General features: G+C 35.0%; 2 protein-coding genes across 3 annotated transcripts; both read left to right on the forward strand.

The window, feature by feature from the left end:
• The first annotated feature begins 1,047 nt into the window (after positions 1-1,047).
• On the forward strand, positions 1,048-8,845 carry RRP41L (3'-5'-exoribonuclease family protein). Its single transcript, XM_006846745.4, has 7 exons — positions 1,048-1,211; positions 1,968-2,046; positions 3,331-3,433; positions 3,602-3,722; positions 5,193-5,281; positions 6,228-6,377; positions 8,498-8,845. The coding sequence occupies exons 1-7, from the start codon at positions 1,094-1,096 to the stop codon at positions 8,582-8,584; spliced, it is 747 nt and encodes a 248-aa protein (XP_006846808.1). The 5' UTR covers positions 1,048-1,093; the 3' UTR covers positions 8,585-8,845.
• A 2,095-nt stretch (positions 8,846-10,940) lies between these two features.
• Positions 10,941-15,635, forward strand: LOC18995815 (RNA-binding (RRM/RBD/RNP motifs) family protein). 2 transcript variants are annotated; one of them, XR_016059350.1, is made up of 5 exons: positions 10,941-11,295; positions 13,240-13,341; positions 14,111-14,422; positions 14,779-15,323; positions 15,359-15,635. XR_016059350.1 is itself a non-coding variant. In XM_006846746.4 (4 exons), exons 1-4 carry the CDS (start codon positions 10,954-10,956, stop codon positions 14,839-14,841), a joined length of 819 nt encoding a protein of 272 aa, XP_006846809.1. In that variant the 5' UTR covers positions 10,941-10,953; the 3' UTR covers positions 14,842-15,635. The 2 variants fall into 2 exon arrangements, 1 of the variants encoding a protein (XP_006846809.1); XM_006846746.4 differs by having other exon boundaries at positions 14,779-15,635.
• The last annotated feature ends 2,037 nt before the right edge of the window (positions 15,636-17,672 follow it).

Below are 17,672 nucleotides of genomic sequence, written 5' to 3' on the forward strand. Positions count from 1 at the left end.
GGTCCAATAATGCATTGCAAAATACGCTATTTTCAAAACTTGAAATCCATTTTTTTCTCATGTCCATGCATCTTGATGTCGAGATGATCAATTTGAGGATATTTGAAAATATTCTAGTTTTAGTGAAAAATTTGAGGTAGGCTTTAATTTGATTGTTTAGAGCTTCGGCTCTATATAAACTTTTTCCATAATTTAATCAATCAAGCCAAGCCAAGCCATGTTTCAAATAGATGATATGAAGTTTCACATCTTGGAAGTAGCAGTGCTAGAGCAAGGAGAAATTCCTTAAAAACTCATGAAATGTACCTAGAGATGTGGGGAGATGACACCCTTTTAACTTTGAAATTATGTGTTAAATAATTCATCTAAGGATTAGTGTGGACCCAAACATCTACATTCCCGATTATTGATTAAAGGTGCGCCATAACTAATCTACATTGTAGATGTTCGGGCCAACAGCTTTAAACGAAATCAAGTTCTCATGATCATGATCGGGGCCTCACTATTATTATTGGAAAGTATGTCTTTTTTGTAATAAAGTCATAATCATCTCAAGCCATTAAATGTAAAATTGAGCTTTCAGATATGTAATTTGATTGTATTAAAAAATCTAAATAAGAATTTTTGAGATACAAAGTAGAGCAATGACACCATTTCACATCTCACAACTTTGGGTGCTGTTATTTTCTCCGCAAAATTAATGATCTCATTGTGAACAATCCTAAGTTTATTAGCTTGGTTTATAAGGAAGTCCATGACAATACAATTTGCGACACAATGATCATCACCGTTCATTGTGGCGGACATTGGAAAGGAGATAGTGGGCCACACATTCCCACATTTCATCACCGTCCATCCATTGATCGGATGGTGATAACACTCTTGACAATGGATTTCTTTCTGGCATATGGATCATAGTATGCATTCTAGCTGAAGAGAAGTCTTACGAAAACTTCTTAAGGAGCTTTCCATCATTATAAATTTAATCGGGGCATATTTCGTGACAATCCCATGTTTAGAGATAACAGAGGAAAGGGGTTTCAGGCTATAGTGAGGAAAACTTTGGCGCGAGAAAGCAAAAACAAGGGAAAAAATGGCGAGCAAATCAGGAACTATTTCCACATATTCTCCGTTGTTTTCTCGGAAAAACCCTAATTTTACAAATGGGGTTCGCTCAGATGGCCGCCATTTCCATGAGTGCAGGCTAGCCTGTGAGTTTTTCCTTTAAATTCATCTATCTTTAGATATAATTTGTTCATTCTCTCTCGAGAAATCCTGCAATATATGTGCTCCATAATCTGTTCATTCTCTCTCTAGAATCCGGCAATATTTGTGCCTGTATCGTCTGATTATTCTCTCTCTAGAACCCTGCAAATATGTGCTTTCATGGTGCAATAATAACAGTGGGAGTTCCTGCCTCTCTATTTCGATTTCTAGTGTTCACACCCAAATCACTGTGTTTTCCGTGATTTAAACTATTAATCTCAGTGATTATTTTCGTGAAAATTGGTTCTTGATCTTATATAACTCATGGTATCTCCCAATATTCATTTTTAATAAATTTTCCGTACATTTTGATCTGTCCTGGTTTATTCTGAAGAGGTTATTTGATTGGAAGGTGCGTTTTGATTCACTAAGTTTTCTCAATTGGGTTTTTCTATTCCTTTGTCTTTTTTATTTTTTTATTTTTATTATTATACATTTTTTAAGTTTCTAGACAAAAGTATTGGTTTCAAGACAAAAGTATTGGTTTCTAAGTTGGATTTGATGTATGCCTTCAAATACTAGCAATTATTTTGGTAATTAGTTTTCCTTTTTATTTTGGATCAATTTTATTTATATTGGACCACTGGATTCTTCTTTTCGAAAACTTATTTGATCGGTGATGTAGGTTTATGGTTATTTTATGAAGAAATAATCAATTTATTTATTGTTTATTATTTTTATTTCTTTTTGTTGAACTACAGTTTTGAGAACTGGGGCTGTGAATGCTGCTTCGGGATCTGCATATGCAGAATTTGGGAACACCAAAGTAATTGTGTCTGTGTGAGTATATCGTCTCTCTCTCTCTCTCTCTCTCTCTCTCTCTCTCTCTATATATATATATATATATATATATATATATATATCATTTAATGATTTAATAAGATCTTTTTTTTGAAGTTTCTTTTTTTTTCATAAGTGAGAAATTTGTGGTTGATCGATTTGGCCATGTGCTCCATTTTGTGTTGAATCACAAGATATTAGTTTGCTAGCTGTCCTCATCATCTTTCGAGTTTTATCCCAACTATTTGAAGTCGGCTACGTTTGTTAACTGTCCTATAACCAAAATAATGAAACACTTAACCGTATATGTCGTTTCATCCTTTATAAGTTGTAGTGTGTGTTATCAGAATTGGACCAGCCACCAAATTAGTGAAGGGTTTGGTCTAGTTGAACCGGTTTGACTGTCAGTCGAACTGGTTGGACTAGATTCTCAAAAAATAAAGAAAAAGAAGAATAATAATTTAAAGATATAAACTATAGTATAGTTTTTTTTTCCCGACTTTGTTTAACTGGTTTGAGTCTGACCGATAAAAAATTGCTTGTTCGACTGGCCAAAATTGTTCAAACATTGGTTTTGACTGGTTTTCAAGCAAATCAGGTTTTTGCTTCGGACCTGAACCCGGCAAATCAATGTTGGCAGTTCAACTGGTCGAACCCGGCAATTTGGTCTGGTCTTGATAACTATGGTTGTGGCTTGTAGATTTTTTTTTTTTTTTGACAATTGTAGATGTTCCTCTCGCGTAGTGTCTAAGCATAAATTCCTCCTATAAAACTATTTGCAAATGTTTTTTGGATTTTCAATTTCTTGAAATCTCTAAGTTCCTTGGAAGCTGGCAATGGCATTTAACCCTGGCTGTTGCTTTCTCATGTAAACTTTGGATTTATGCACTTTGTTTGTCACTTTCTGTAACAAAGAATATTCTTCCTTTTTTTGTTAGAGAGAGTAAAAGCTCATGAATTTCTGTTCTTTTTGATGGATTTCTATACTGCGGAAACTCTCTGCCCTTTTCTATGATGCATTGATACATGAAATGGGTGCATCTTCCATGAAAATGGGTACTTGACAAATGTGGAATGACAAATATGATGTCCATTTTGATAGCGACGCTCCACTGTCTCTACTTTCTTATGAATTTCTCGCTTCTCTTGATATTTCTATGACTTCATTACTTTCTTCCTTGCTATTCCTGTGTTACGCTGACATCAATGGCACTGTATTATGTTGGGTGCTAGAGTCAAAATATAAAAAAAAAATGTGATATGATTTATTGTTTGCATGTGCAGTTTTGGTCCCAGAGAAAGTAAGAAAGCAATGATGTATAGTGATACTGGTCGGTTAAATTGTAGTGTGAGCTTCACAACTTTTTCCACACCCATTCGCGGGCAGGTATTTGTTGAGCGACATTTTTTTTAACTCTCATGGTTGTATTTATTTCGTTCTTATTGTAGGGTATATTCTTATATGCTCAAGGTACCTTCTTTTGAAACCTCAAATTCTTGGTTTTTGGGTGAATTTTTTTCACTTAACTTTTCATTTTGTATGTGTGTCTTGCAGGGATCAGAACACAAAGAGTTCTCCTCAATGCTACATAAAGCTTTGGAAGGTGCCATAATGCTGGAGACTTTCCCAAAGACAACCGTTGATGTATTTGCTTTGGTTCTGGAATCTGGAGGCAGTATGTTTGTGACTTTGTGTTTCTATATGTCAGAGTTAGTTATATAAAATTATTCTACAATGCTAGTTGTAAGTTGGTGTCAAACCGCGTATTATTAAGCGTTAGGCTTGTTGCCATACTTTCGTTTTAGGTTTTGGCTATGTATATTCTCTGACTAGGTCCTTGCATGGTAGTTTTTACCATGGTTACCTGGACATCAACTGGGTTGATTCTAGAATCCTTCCTTTAGGGTTCCTAAACAGTTTTAAAGTTCATTTTTGACCTTGTGACACTAGTTTCTCTTGGAAAGCTTGATATATTTATTGTAATAGTTGTGATGTTCATATCTTTCCTATATTATTTATGATGAGATGAATATGATGGATTGCAAGCAAATTATATATAGTTGTGTTGAGCTCTGCTAGGCTTTGGACTTTTCAGCATTGGCTCCATCCTAACTAGAAGTATATACCGTCCATATGATTGTATGCTAATCTTTCAAGCTGAATTTAAGTGATTACTTATATTCTCCCAACTAAGGGACACAGTTTATATCATCCATAATTCATGTACTATATCGAAAATTAAAGGGAAAATAATACAAAACAAGAGGCATTTGGTCATGATCATTGTCTTAAAAAACTTCTTTGTTACTTTCAAGTAGAAGGCAGATAATAATCCATTGTCATATTGTACGGCTTTTTCTTGCTACTTCATGAAACCATACTTTTACCCAAGGATGTGTGCCACCTGAATGGAACCTTCATTTATTTTGACATTATGCTGTACCTGCAATTAAGTAAATTTGTTTTCCTGTAATTTCATTAAAAAAGCATATTGCTACCAATCCCCATATTAAATAGATGGGGCATATATCTGTTGTTCCTCGTCATATACTTAAGACCCATTTGATGGCTATGGAATGCATAAATTTGGGAGAATGCATATTATTTTCATCAGTTTCCTTCTTTCTGGCATTCGCTATACCCTACTAATGGGTTATATTGTAGAAAATGCTATATAATGACAATAAAACACTCAAATTTTGAACACTTAATACTAACGCTTGGCCCAGAAAGGGGAAAAAAAAGGAACGAAATCTGAATAGTAAGCATCTATTTGAGTCATCCAAAATCTATCTCCTTCACATATTGACTTGAAGACGAAGTTTTACACATGAGATTTCATGTTTTGGGCTTTGTTCTCATTATTTTAATTTTAATGGGTAAGTTTTTGGGAATATTAGCAAGTGAATGGTTTGTTACTTTAATTTTTGTGGCAATATTCAATAATTTAATATATTTCTTTTTATGATATTTGCTATGAATTCTAATGCATCTTATGATGTCTTGTTCCATGGGGGCATAGCAATCTTGGTTTGCATTAATTATTTTAATATGTATGCTTCATATAGTTTAAACTTTTGTTCTTTTATTTATGTTGTCATGGCCTTAATTAGGTTGTGTTTTCCTGAATGTTTTGGCTTTATAGGTGAGCTTCCTGTTATTATATCATGTGCAAGCCTTGCTTTAGCTGATGCTGGAATTGCAATGTTCGACCTTGTGACTTCAGTTTCAGTGGTATCTTCTTTGGCCTTTACTGGAATTTCTTTTTTTTTTTTTGTCTTGTTTTTCGGGTTGGAAATTGCTAGGTATCCCTTATAGGTTATTTTCTATAAATCTTGTGAGTATATGGTTGAGTCCTTGAGAGAAGATAGTTTTTTCATTAATAAGTATAGAACTTTCCCTAGAAAATAGACTTATGGCATAGGTGATCGGGTGGTAGGTTCTACAATATGACGTCTTGAATTCCATTTTTATTAAAAGTGGGGGATTCTTTCCCCACTGATCATATATATATATATTGAGAAAGAGAGAGAGAGAGAGAACTTTCCCCATTAATTCTTTTAATTTATCTAAAAGATAAATTTTAATGCAAACATAAAGATAAGCTTGCAAAAAAAGTATGAAAATTGTAGAAATTACAGAAATAAACATATTATAGGAATAAACATTTGTTGAATTGAACTCTGTGATGAGGGAGAGTTTCTCTTCGTTTTCAATAAATGTTCTATTTCCTTTGAGTTTCCTATTTATGTGAGTCTAAACTTCATATCTTCCCAGTGAGAAACAAAAGCTTGAAAATTCTCCTCAGATATGTCTTCTTTGTGAGCTTCCTGAATCCTGAATATGTGATATGTTGCAACTTGATTTTTTCCGTGAAAACACAAAATAAAAGAGACAAGCAGAAAAACGAAGATTTATTCAATTTTATCAAGGGAAACCTTTGTCTCTGCCCACATACAATCTATATGTGTCTAGGGACCTGAAACCATTCAATTGTAGTGATTTGGGAACAATGTAACAGGCTGGTTTAAATTGCGTTTATCAGGCCATAATTAATATATGGCATTGTGTCGGCTTACTCATAGCCGTCTATTTCACATACAAATGAAAGAAAGCTCACCCTTTAAGCAAAACTTACACCATTTGTTGTAATACTCATTTATAAATATTGGTTTATCAGTCTTGTTTCAAAGATGACCTAGTGATCGATCCTGTTTTTGAGGAGGAAAGCTGCCAAGATGGAAGCCTTATGATTGTGTGCATGCCTTTGCGTAATGAGGTCACTCAACTAACAGTAACTGGTGAATGGTCCACACCTAAAGTGCATGAGGTATGGAGAAAGTTCCTGATTGTCAGTTTTCTTTGATAATATTGATTAGAAAGGGGTTTTCAATTGTATTGAAAGAAAGTTTTAAGTGAGTATTTTCAATTTTTTGGGATAAAACTATGCCTGTTCTTTATATATTTGGTTTCTGTTTCATCTATGGTTTGGGCATGTCTTTCTTTTCTAAGTTTAATATCTATAGTTTAGCGTAGCTTACCAAAATTCTATCTAAATATTACGTAAGGAAAACGTTTATATAAGGTGTCAACCTTTACTTTAGAAGTAAGGCGATCTCAGAAACTCATCTGAAAAGGTTTTCTCGATGCCCAAAAACCCCTGCATTTAATCATCTTGGCCTCAAGATGTATTTCAAGATTTTTGAGTTTTTATGGAGCTGTTTGATCGTACAAATTTTTTAGGGCTTTAAAATTCATAATTAGGGTGAAAATAGATTTTCAAGTTATCGTAAGGATTTCCGGCACTAAAACAACATCTTTCGGCACTATTTAAAGGTGTACCTTACTTTTATTGAAACTACTATCGGATAATTGAAGGTGCACCTTAAAACAATAGGAAACATAGCTAGGGCTACCAACAGGTTGGGCCTATTTTCAGTGTGCATGTCACCGGAGTAACATGGGCTCGCCACCCTGGCAAGCTTGAGTATCCCAAAGTTGGTGTCCAACTCGGGGATCTTAAAATAATTATAAAAATTCAAGTAAAATAAGAAATCTATTTATAATTTGTTTTTTTTTTTTTGATGTTTTCTAGCTAACACCCTTTACACAAAAAGTTCACTTATTTTTGACGAAAATACCTTTTACTCACATAACAAATTATTTTTCGTTAGAGAGGGCGGTTTGGCCTTTTGAATAAGCTGTCGGGCTATTTTTTTTGCTGGAATGGGCGGTACGGCGTTTCATGGTAGCGGTCCGGCCGCATTTTGAAGGGGCAGTCCGGTGCTTTGATATCCCAGTTCGGCGTTTTGAAGTATGTCGGACTGATTGTACAAATGCGGTCCGGCGTTTCCTTTTATTGGGATCCGAAAACCGGTCATTGTACCAATGCGGTCCGGCGTTTCCTTTTATTGAGATCCGAAAATGATTTGTCATGTGAAGGGAGGGTATTTTCATTAAAAAAGAAATGAGTTGGGGGTATTAGTTATAAAAGATGGTTTTTATTGGGATCCGAAAATGATTTGTCATGTGAAGGGAGGGTATTTTTATGAAAAAAAAAATGAGTTGGGGGTATTAGTTATAAAAGATGGTTTTTATTGGGATCCGAAAATGATTTGTCATGTGAATGGAGGGTATTTTCGTAAAAAAAACAAATGAGTTGGGGGTATTAGTTATAAAAGATGGTTTTTATTGGGATCCGAAAATGATTTGTCATGTGAAGGGAGGGTATTTTTATGAAAAAAGAAATTAGTTGGGGGTATTAGTTATAACAGATGGTTTTTTAGAAAAATAAGTGAGGAAAGTTTTTAGAAAAATAAGTGAGGAAAGTTTACGGTGGGGGTAGTATCTAAAAAGTATATTTTTGGGGGTTTTAGCAATTTTCTCTTTTTGGCAAAGATCGAAAAGTATTTTGATCATGAATACAAATTTTTATATTTTTCCATATTTTTCGAAAGTACTCCTTGTCACAATTGATTTTCAAAATCTATTTTTTACTACTTTCTTTATATGTGTTTTGTTTAATCTTACTTTAAACATATATTTCTCATATTTTTGGTTTTTTTTTTTTTTAAAATTTTTAACATATTTTTTGCCTAGCCATTACCTGCCCGACTTAGGCCAGTTGCTTAGACCCACACATGGTTGGTTTCCGCAGCTGGTTCATGCAATTGAGCACTGCTGTGTTGTATGATATAGAATTTGGGTTTAGGCTTGGGCCACTCAAAGGGTGGCCGGTGCTTGGTGGGTTAATTATTCGGTCCTTGAAGCTCGACCCAGGCCCGGGCCCTAGCCTGGGTCCACTATTCCGAACGTGGTCCAAACTTGGGCTGACCCAGAGGCTCACGGCCATCGTGGCCCATTTGGCACCCCTAAACATGGCGCGTGCACACACACTCTCTCTCTCTTTCATGAAATGGATAGTTAACATTCTCTGGCCTCTGTGCATAGGCAATGGACCTTTGTCTTGGGGCATGCTCAAAGCTTGGAGATATTATGCGTTTGTGCCTCAAAGAAGCAGCTTCAACCTTACAATGATTGGATAATGCTCTCTGTCTCTCTCTCTCTCTCTCTAAATGAAATGTCAATATTAGGCATAGCCTTCAATTTTGTTTGTCATCATTTCGTGCTTTTTACATACAATTGGAGCTTTTTAGGTGGTGTTAGTAGTAGTGCCCCTTTTATCTTTAACTTTGTTAAGTGCATATTTCTATGGTCCGAAATGGGAAAGGATCAGAAGCCATGTATATGCCTCCCAAAATGCTGAAAATCAATTTTGGCCAATTCACAAGTTGGAAAGCAAGTTGTGGAGAGAGAGTGTGTGATGTTATATGAGTGAACAGGAGAGAGAGAGAGAGTGATGTTATATGAGTGAACAGGAGAGAGAGAGAGAGAGAGAGAGAGAGAGAGAGAGAGAGATCTGTAATGTGAGTAGAATATGCTTAGTAATAGCATAATAGATGTGATTTTGCTCTAACTTGTTAAGAGCTTCTTTTGAACTTGTGTGAGAGATGAGAGTCTTGGTTTAAGGCACAGAGAGAACGACATTGTGTCTTGTTCTAAGGGCCTCTTCGGAGTTCTCTGTCTCTCACTCTCTTTCTCAGTCACTGTAGGGAAAACTTGGGCGAGCCGATTCAAATTCGCTTGACTAATCTAGATTCATCATCTTGGCGAGTCAAAATATCTTCAAGTTGGGTGGTCTGACTCTAAGATCTTAAAGAAGATTAAAAAAATATAAAAAAATAAAACATAATAAAAAATAAGAAATTTATATATAATATATATATTTTATGTTTTTTTTTTTATCATTTTGGTAAAGATTGAAAAGTGTTTTAGCTTACAATATTTATTTTTACTTTTTTTTAAAATGTTTCTTTCGCATTGATTTTTTCAAAATAGATGGGCTTTGTTTAATTTTATTTGAAATATATATATATATATATATCTATATATATATATATATATATATATATATATTAATGCTTTTTACTTGGTGGGAGGTCGAGTTTGAGTTACTTGGCTCGGCCTGGGCCGAGTCACAGTTTTCCACACTGGCCTGAATGTTGCACTTATATTTAGCCTCCATCACCCCAACAAATCTAAAATTTGGACAACGAAGAAATCGGTGCAAACTCTCTCGCTAAGGGTGAGCCCCTTAACAATCAAAGTAAGACGCACCTAAAAAAAATTCACTGAAAGAGGTTGCTTCAATGTTAAAAAAAAAAAAAAACTTAAATCAATATCTTGACTTCAAGATGCATGAACATAAGAAAAATTGCATTTTAAGTCTTGGAAATAATACTCTTAAGTTTGTATTTTTTAGACCATTAAGTTTTAAAATTTCCAAGTATTTATAGATACATTCGATTTATTCAATTTTTAAAATTTTAAATTTTATAATTAAATATAAAAATAAATTTACAAGCTATCGCATAAATTTTCAGTACTCAAATATCTTTGATACTATTTGAAGGTACATTTTATTTTAATTGTTTAGCCCCTTTGAGCATAGCTTTGTACAAACCACGCCCAAACTTACTCATAGGAATAGTATAAGCTTATAGGAAAAAGTTTAATCATAGGCGAGGTTTTAAACAATCAGTTAGAGCTCATCTCAAAAAATTTAACAGAAGAGGTTGTTAGGAATAGTGTAAATTTATAGGAAAAAGTTTATACGGAGTCGAGGTTTTAAACAATCAAATTAAAGCTCACCTCAAAAAATTTAATAGAAGAGGTTGTTAGGAATAGTGTAAATTTATAGGAAAAAGTTTATACGGAGTCGAGGTTTTAAACAATCAAATTAAAGCTCACCTCAAAAAATTTAATAGAAGAGGTTGTTAGGAATAGTATAAATTTATAGAAAAAAGTTTATACGGAGTCGAGGTTTTAAACAATCAAATTAAAGCTCACCTCAAAAAATTTAATAGAAAAAGTTGTTTTGATGCCCAAATGATAACTGTTTTGAACCTGGGTTCTTTACTAAACTAAACCGCACCCTGTAAGTAATAGCTTCTCTCTTCCTCTCAATAAGGGTCATTCTCTCTCTACTTTTGTTGGCATCTCTCACTCTCTCTCCTCCCCACTTGGCTTCTCTATTTCTCCTTGCATCTCTCTCTCATTATTTCTACTCTCTCTCTCTCTAGGATTTTGGCGCTCTGAAGTCTCATTCTCTGTGATGTATGGATGAACGGTCGATTTTATCCAAAAACCAAGAGACCTATGATGAGCGGTGGAAATCTTCCTATCTAAAATCTCTTGTACTCTCAAAATATCTAACCATTAAACGTCACAAATATCCATGCTTTATGAGTAATTCACCAAACTACCCCTCTCATTTCCTTATCTCTTTCTCTCTCTCTCTATAAATAGCATGCATTTCTCTCACAAGAAAAGAAACCTTATCAGCAATGGCCGCCTCACTCATTCTCCCCTCTCTTTCTCTCTCTAAAACCTCACCCAAAACCCTAATTTCAACAGGAATCAGAAAGCTAACTCTCTCTCTCTTCACTCCGACCCTCTCTCTGAACTCAAAAGGAAGGGCATCCCTTTCTCTCTCTAAAAGGGCTCCGTTGTTTATTAGAAGCGTTGCGGTCTTCTCTGAGTTTCAACAAGAAGAAGATGAAGCACCCTCTGAAGAGGCAAACTTCTCTGCTGATTTGAAACTCTTTGTTGGGAACCTCCCTTTCAGTGTTGATAGTGCGAGGCTTGCAGAGCTCTTCGAGCAAGCTGGAAATGTCGAAATGGTTGAGGTAATTTCTCTCTTTATAGTTTGTCTCTCCTATTCCTTTGTGGATTTGGATGGATGTCTCTTAATATCTGAATTAGAGCTTTAACCTCTTCTAGATTTTTTGTTAAATTTTTGCTTTGCTTTTGTGCTTGTTATGCTGAATATGAACTTGTTTTTTTTTTTTTTTTTGGGGGGTTTTATTTCGTTTTTTTTGTTTGTTTTAGGTTTAAGCTTTCATTTGACTATAGATGTACTGGTTATTTTTTAGTATAACATTTCTTTGCGTTGATACTGTTTATTTGAAAGGGTTTCGTATTTTTTATCATTCAATTAAATTTTTTGGGTGTTTAATTTGTTCATTATCTCTCTGTCTGCTATATGCTCCACATGGATGGATTATCCTATCTCACTGCCTTAATTTGGGTACTGGATTTTATGGTTTTTTCCTTGCATATTGTTGTGAGAGAGAGAGAGAGAGAGAGAGAGAGAGAGAGAGAGAGAGAGAGAGAGAGAGAGAGAGAGAGAGAGAGAGAGAGAGAGAGAGAGAGAGATACACAGCTGAGGTGTTTGTTACATTGCTTTGGAGATTTTGATGCACAGCTCAGGTGCTTGTTACATTGCTTTGGAGATTTTGATGACCCAATGTTCGAAAAAAGGATGCTTAGTCGAGCACCCATAGTAGCCCTTCTCTCCTGTGGGAATTGAATTCCTTTTCCAAACTATGTATTTTCATTTAGTCATAAAATTTCTCCAATTGAGAAGTCTGCCATTGCCGATTAAATTTGTTAAAAAGTTATTTTGTTAGTTCCAGCCTTCTGAATAAGAATTTTATTATTTAACGCATGCAAGATTAGTGCTTTATGAAACCTGTATATAAAAATGGTTAGGCGCACATTAAAGGAGCGATCTAGACAATATTAGATTAAATAGAGAAAGTAATATTGTATGATAAGTGTTTTTTGCGGGTTTTTTACCATAATATGTTGTGAGCTATATGGTTCATGGTTTTATGTATTTTAAATTTGAGCTGTGAATAAGGGAATTATTTGTTTGCCTAGGATTAATTAGAGAAATTGTGCGTGATTAATTCATGATCATCAGAGGCTTTTGCCAACTATTTGGATTCGGCTGAGGTCGTGCTTAATTGAGACATGATAATTGGCCAATTGGATAATTGCAATTACTTCTTGTTCTTGATCCATTAATGCTTACTATGAGATAATCCTGTTCTCGCATGTTTGGTACCCAAGAAACCGAATGCTTCTTTTTCCCTGATAGCAGACTGTTATTCACGCAATTTTGATTTCTAAAACACTTGTTTCTTATTGGCGACTGTATTATCCCTAATTAAAAAATGGGCTGATTCCCAATACACTTTCTTTATCGAGTATTTTTAGCTCAATGTTTTTGAATGATTTCATTTACGCCTATCATATCTAATTTCAGTTTCACTATTTCTCAGGTTCAAGTTTTGTTATTTAGTAATCTTTTCTGTTAGTTTACATTTTGTTTAATTCATTTGATACAAATCGCCTTAGTTTTACTTTCATTGTCTACTTTATGCTAAAAGAGTTCTTTTGAGTAAAGCTCCCCTTTAACTCTTATAATTCTTGATGAATTGTTTTTCCCCCTGTTTTTTATACTAGTTCACAATCTCAATTTTTATTTATGATTTGTAGCTATATATTTGCTATCTTGTGGCATAGATGGGAACAAACATTCTTTCTGTTCAAAATCTTAATTTTCTTTTCGTCTTTCTACAAAGGCTGGTTTCAAAATTGAGACCATTCTATAAAATAGAAATGTAAGCATTTACTTTAGATGAGTTAAATTAGATCGACAACTGTTACATGTTTGGTGGTTTTATAATAGTTTTGGTCCATAAGTCCTGGATAACAGGCATTTTCGATAATTTGAGACTTTTCTATATTTTGTATCCTTAAGTCTAAAATGGTTAGCATGGCAGGTTATATACGACAAGCAAACCGGGAGAAGCCGAGGCTTTGGGTTTGTAACGATGTCTACTGTTGAGGAAGTGGAAGCGGCTGTTCAGCAATTTAATGGCCATGTGAGTTTCTTCTTGCCTTTCTCTGTGAGAGAGAGAGAGGGAGAGAGAGATTTTACACCAGGAGTTTTGGGTGCTTATCAGAAGTTGTGACAGAGATTTTACACCAGAAGTTTTGGGTGCTTATCAGAAGTAGAGAGAGAGAGAGGAAGAGAGATTTTACACCAGGAGTTTTGGGTGCTTATTAGAAGTTCAACATCATCCGAGGTTATCCCAAGTATTTAGGGTTCGTTACATGAATCCTTTTACACCATTTTGCTCTATCAAGGGCTGTAATTTCAGTCAGACCATAAGGCACCATCTCTTCTCATTATAGGGAATGCCCTAGTATGAGCATTTAACATTGGCTCAGAATTCATGACAGAGATGCGGAAAAACTTTTGAGCTGGCTGCCAACCTAATACAACCTTACTCCTTTCTTATCTGGGTTTGTGATCGGCAGTGGCAGAGTTATCTGTTGAAATTATTATTTAGTTAAACAATTGAGTCAAGAGACTTATTTCTCATCTCTGTCGTCAAACCTGAAATCAAACAAGTAAGAGTTATTGTTTAGTTTAATTTCAGTAAGCTGTACAATAATATTTCTTAGGTTCTCTCGTACTAGAATTTTTTGTTGTTTACCTACTGTTGGATAGACCCCAATTAATTGGGAAAAGGCTGATGAACTAGTGTTGGATATAACTGAAATTGTTTTGTAAAAGAAATGCAGTTCATATATTGTTTCTATCTCAACTCTATCCATTGGCCAATAGGAGTATTTGTGATGCAACAGGACTTTGAAGGAAGACAATTAAGGGTGAATTCGGGACCTCCTCCAGCGAGAGACGAGATGTCACCTAGAGGGTCCCGAGGTTTTGACTCTCCTAGGCCCCGAAGTTTTGACTCTCCGAACCGAGTCTATGTTGGGAACCTTTCATGGGGTGTGGATGATTTGGCTTTGGAGAACCTTTTCAGTGAGCAAGGCAAGGTTATGGAGGCCAAGGTGGTATACGATAGAGAAAGTGGCCGATCAAGAGGCTTTGGATTTGTAACCTACAGTACAGCGGAGGAGGTGACTAGCGCGATTTCAACACTTAATGGGGCCGTAAGTCTCTTGAAGCCCAATTTGCCCCTTCTCTCTCTCTCTTCAAGTTGTTTTGTGTGTTACGATGTATGAGAGAGAGAATCCCAAATTCACACTTCACACTAAGGTTTGTTATGGGGCATCCGTATGTGTGTGTGTGTGTGAGAGAGAGAGAGAGAGAGAGAGAGAGAGATTCAGTGTCGGGAAAATCCCAAAATTTTGAGGGCAATTCAGTGGTGTTGTGTGTACTATGCATCTGTGTCTGTCTGTATTCGCGTGTGGATATGTGCACGTGAGGCAGAGAGAGTTCTCATATGAATGTGTGCGTGTGAGAGAGATATAAGTCGCAAATGCTTATATTTTATGGTATGATGCAGGACTTGGATGGTAGACCAATAAGAGTTACCCCAGCTGAAGCAAAACCCAGGCGCCAGTTTTGATTCCAACTGGTTTTATGAATGAGTTTCAGTACTCGAGCCAGGGAGGATGGAATATGTGCACTTCACTTTTTGTTACCCATTGGTGTGGGTAATTTGTTTTTCTTTATGGATTTTATTTGGGGATTTTCTTTGGGTGGGTTAAGAGAATACGGTACTCTTTCTTCAAAAAAAAGATGTCAGTAGTGTTCTCTCTCTCAGCCCCCCGATCTTCCTAAGCTCCTTTAATGTAATGGTTTGGGTCTCTTTCTTAAGCTGGTCAAATATTATAGGTGGTTCTCTCTCTCTCCTTAGAGATGCGGGTCTCTCTCGCCATCTTTTCTTTTCTTTTCTTTCATCGGAAGCTGGTAGTTGGTCTCCCCGCTTGGTCTTTTTAAGCTGGTTTGATGCAATAGGTTTCTCTCTCTCTCTCTCTCACACACACAATCTGGTTTGATGTAATAGGTGTTTCTCTATCTCTCTCTCAATCTGGTTTGATGTAATAGGTGTTTCTCTGTCTCAATCTGGTTTGATGTAATAGGTGTTTCTCTATCTCTCTCTCATTCCGGTTTGATGTAATAGGTGTTTCTCTATCTCTCTCTGAATCTGGTTTGATGTAATAGGTGTTTCTCTCTCTCTGTTGGTCTTCTTAAGATGGTAGGATGTAACAGGTTGGTTGCTCTCTCTCTATAGCAAACTGATAACTTGGAAAGGGGGGTGTTACTTTGTTAAGATAGGGATTGTGTATGAATATTTTGGGTTGGTCTTGAAAAATCATGGTAATTCCTTTTTAATGAGATAATTACCTGTTTAATTTCTACTCGTTGGTATAGATTTTTATTTATTTATCTTGTGTACTTGGGTTTTGTTCATATGAATTTTTTTTTTTTTGAAGGTCAAGGTTTCTATTAGTTGGTGGACTCGCCTATCTGAATGAGTCCTCACTCTCATTGATTTTGAATTCAAAATTTGAGGAATGTATAATCTTGACAATCAATCGTATGTAGTAATTTGGAAAAAAGTTTTAAAATAAAAAATAAAAAATTCTTTATATGGTTTTGTAGAACTGCATTCCCTGAAGCACAAACTCTTTTATTTTGTTTTTGACGGTTTCTATGGGTCCATTTAGAATGAGTCCTTTCTTAAATTTTGTTTTTTAGATGTATTTTAGGACCCAATTTTTTAGGGACAATCTTAACATGGAGATTATGAATATGAAAAAAAAAAAAAAAAAGTAACATTAAAAATAATAATTTTAAGATGAAAAAATATTTTGATGGTTGGTTTCAACCATCCGTAAATGGATCATCCATTTGCATACATCTTTATAAGATGGATGTTTTATACTTTGGGGGATGCATTTCTCCATTTGTGTTGTTTAGCGCATCGAACAATTTTACTTTTTTCTTTTAGCAGGAGAAAGTAGTTTGTGTGCAAGTGGATGCGCTTATAGAATAGTGTCTTTGACACACTAAACATTTTAGATGGATGTTGAAAAATGACTGTACCATCTGAACTTAAAATCGACGGTCTTAGAAGTACATTATAATTTTTTATTTATTAGTATTAAAATTTGGTTCTTTTTCAAATTGTTATTCATCACGGTTGTGATTTTCATTCTTAATATTTGAATCCAAAATTTCTCTAAAATTGATTTAGGATAGGTTTATCTTTTTAGATAGGATAAATCTTTTACATCATATAATTCAGGTCGAATGTAAAAGTTAAATTACCCTAAAATTGGCTTTTTACATGCAATGCATCTAAAACAAAAATAGTCTCCCGAGTTTTCGAAGAAACAAGGTGCCCTATTTATGATGTGTCTTCTTGCGATGAAACCGTACGCTGTATGCTCAAAAGGAAATCTTATATGGATAGCCTGGTTTTAGGTAGGGTTCATTTTAGAGCCATGGGCGGAGCTTAAGCTTGGGCTGGCTGGGGCCCGGCCGAGCTATAAAAATTGAAGTATGGTGCACTTTTGCCCTAGATTGGCCAGAGACCAGACCACATAAAGCGTAGTCTCTCTCTCTTTCTTCTCTAAATGATCTAAAGTACGGTTTCCAATCATCGTCATCTTCATAGTTTTATGGTGCCTCTCTGCATAGTTTTTTGGTTCCTATTTGGAGATAGTTACATGAATTGTGGTTCGTTTTTTTGTTTTCAAAGGCTATAATTTCAGTGAGGTCATAAGTCTTTATATTTGTTGTTATTTTTTTTAATTATGTATTTTTGGGCGTACTTTTTTTTTTTTGAACAATAACGTACAACTTATTAGTAGTTCATATGTAAAATACAAGATGTTCAAGCAATGACACAATATTATCAAAAAGAAGTAACCAATAGAAGGGAAGGAAGTACGGACTCCTTTAACAAGAATATCAACATCTTCATTCGTCTATCTAATAACAATGTTGAAATATTGTCATAGAGAACAAAATATCTCAAATTTGATGAAAAATAGTCTTTAATCTTCAAGGGATTTTGGCTTCCTCTTGATCCAGGCAATGATATTTGTTTAGTTTCCTTTGATAATTCTGTCTCCTTCCAAAGTGCATAGCAATTTTAAACTTTCTAATAAACCTCGTGCTTATGTCTTATCTGTTGTTGTGATACCACAAGGACTTGAGTAAGAAAAAATAATGTGACTCAAATTATTTCAGATGAGTTCACTATAGCCGGCTGGCCTTAGATTGTCAATTGAACTTCCATCAAAATTAAGTTTGAAGGAATTCACTGGTGGTGGTATTCGAACAACCTCACTACTAGTGTTGGTAACACCAATAGTCACCACTGTCGAAGGATTGCTAATGATAGACTTTTTTTAGTCTTTCATTTGAACTAACTGCATCTCCTAA

The sequence above is a fragment of the Amborella trichopoda genome, chromosome 7 (genome assembly GCF_054954075.1).
Source record: "Amborella trichopoda isolate Santa Cruz 75 chromosome 7, AtrichopodaSantaCruz75HAP2 v2.0, whole genome shotgun sequence".
Taxonomy (NCBI): domain Eukaryota; kingdom Viridiplantae; phylum Streptophyta; class Magnoliopsida; order Amborellales; family Amborellaceae; genus Amborella; species Amborella trichopoda.

Excerpts from the sequence above, each read along its gene's own strand:
- RRP41L (XM_006846745.4), top strand. The coding sequence starts at position 1,094 with ATGGCGAGCAAATCAGGAACTATTTCCACATATTCTCCGTTGTTTTCT. Across the intron at positions 3,434-3,601 it reads CCACACCCATTCGCGGGCAG|GGATCAGAACACAAAGAGTT; the intron begins GTATTTGTTGAG and ends TGTGTCTTGCAG. Across the intron at positions 5,282-6,227 it reads TTGTGACTTCAGTTTCAGTG|TCTTGTTTCAAAGATGACCT; the intron begins GTATCTTCTTTG and ends TTGGTTTATCAG.
- LOC18995815 (XM_006846746.4), top strand. The coding sequence starts at position 10,954 with ATGGCCGCCTCACTCATTCTCCCCTCTCTTTCTCTCTCTAAAACCTCA. Across the intron at positions 11,296-13,239 it reads GAAATGTCGAAATGGTTGAG|GTTATATACGACAAGCAAAC; the intron begins GTAATTTCTCTC and ends TTAGCATGGCAG. Across the intron at positions 14,423-14,778 it reads TTTCAACACTTAATGGGGCC|GACTTGGATGGTAGACCAAT; the intron begins GTAAGTCTCTTG and ends GGTATGATGCAG.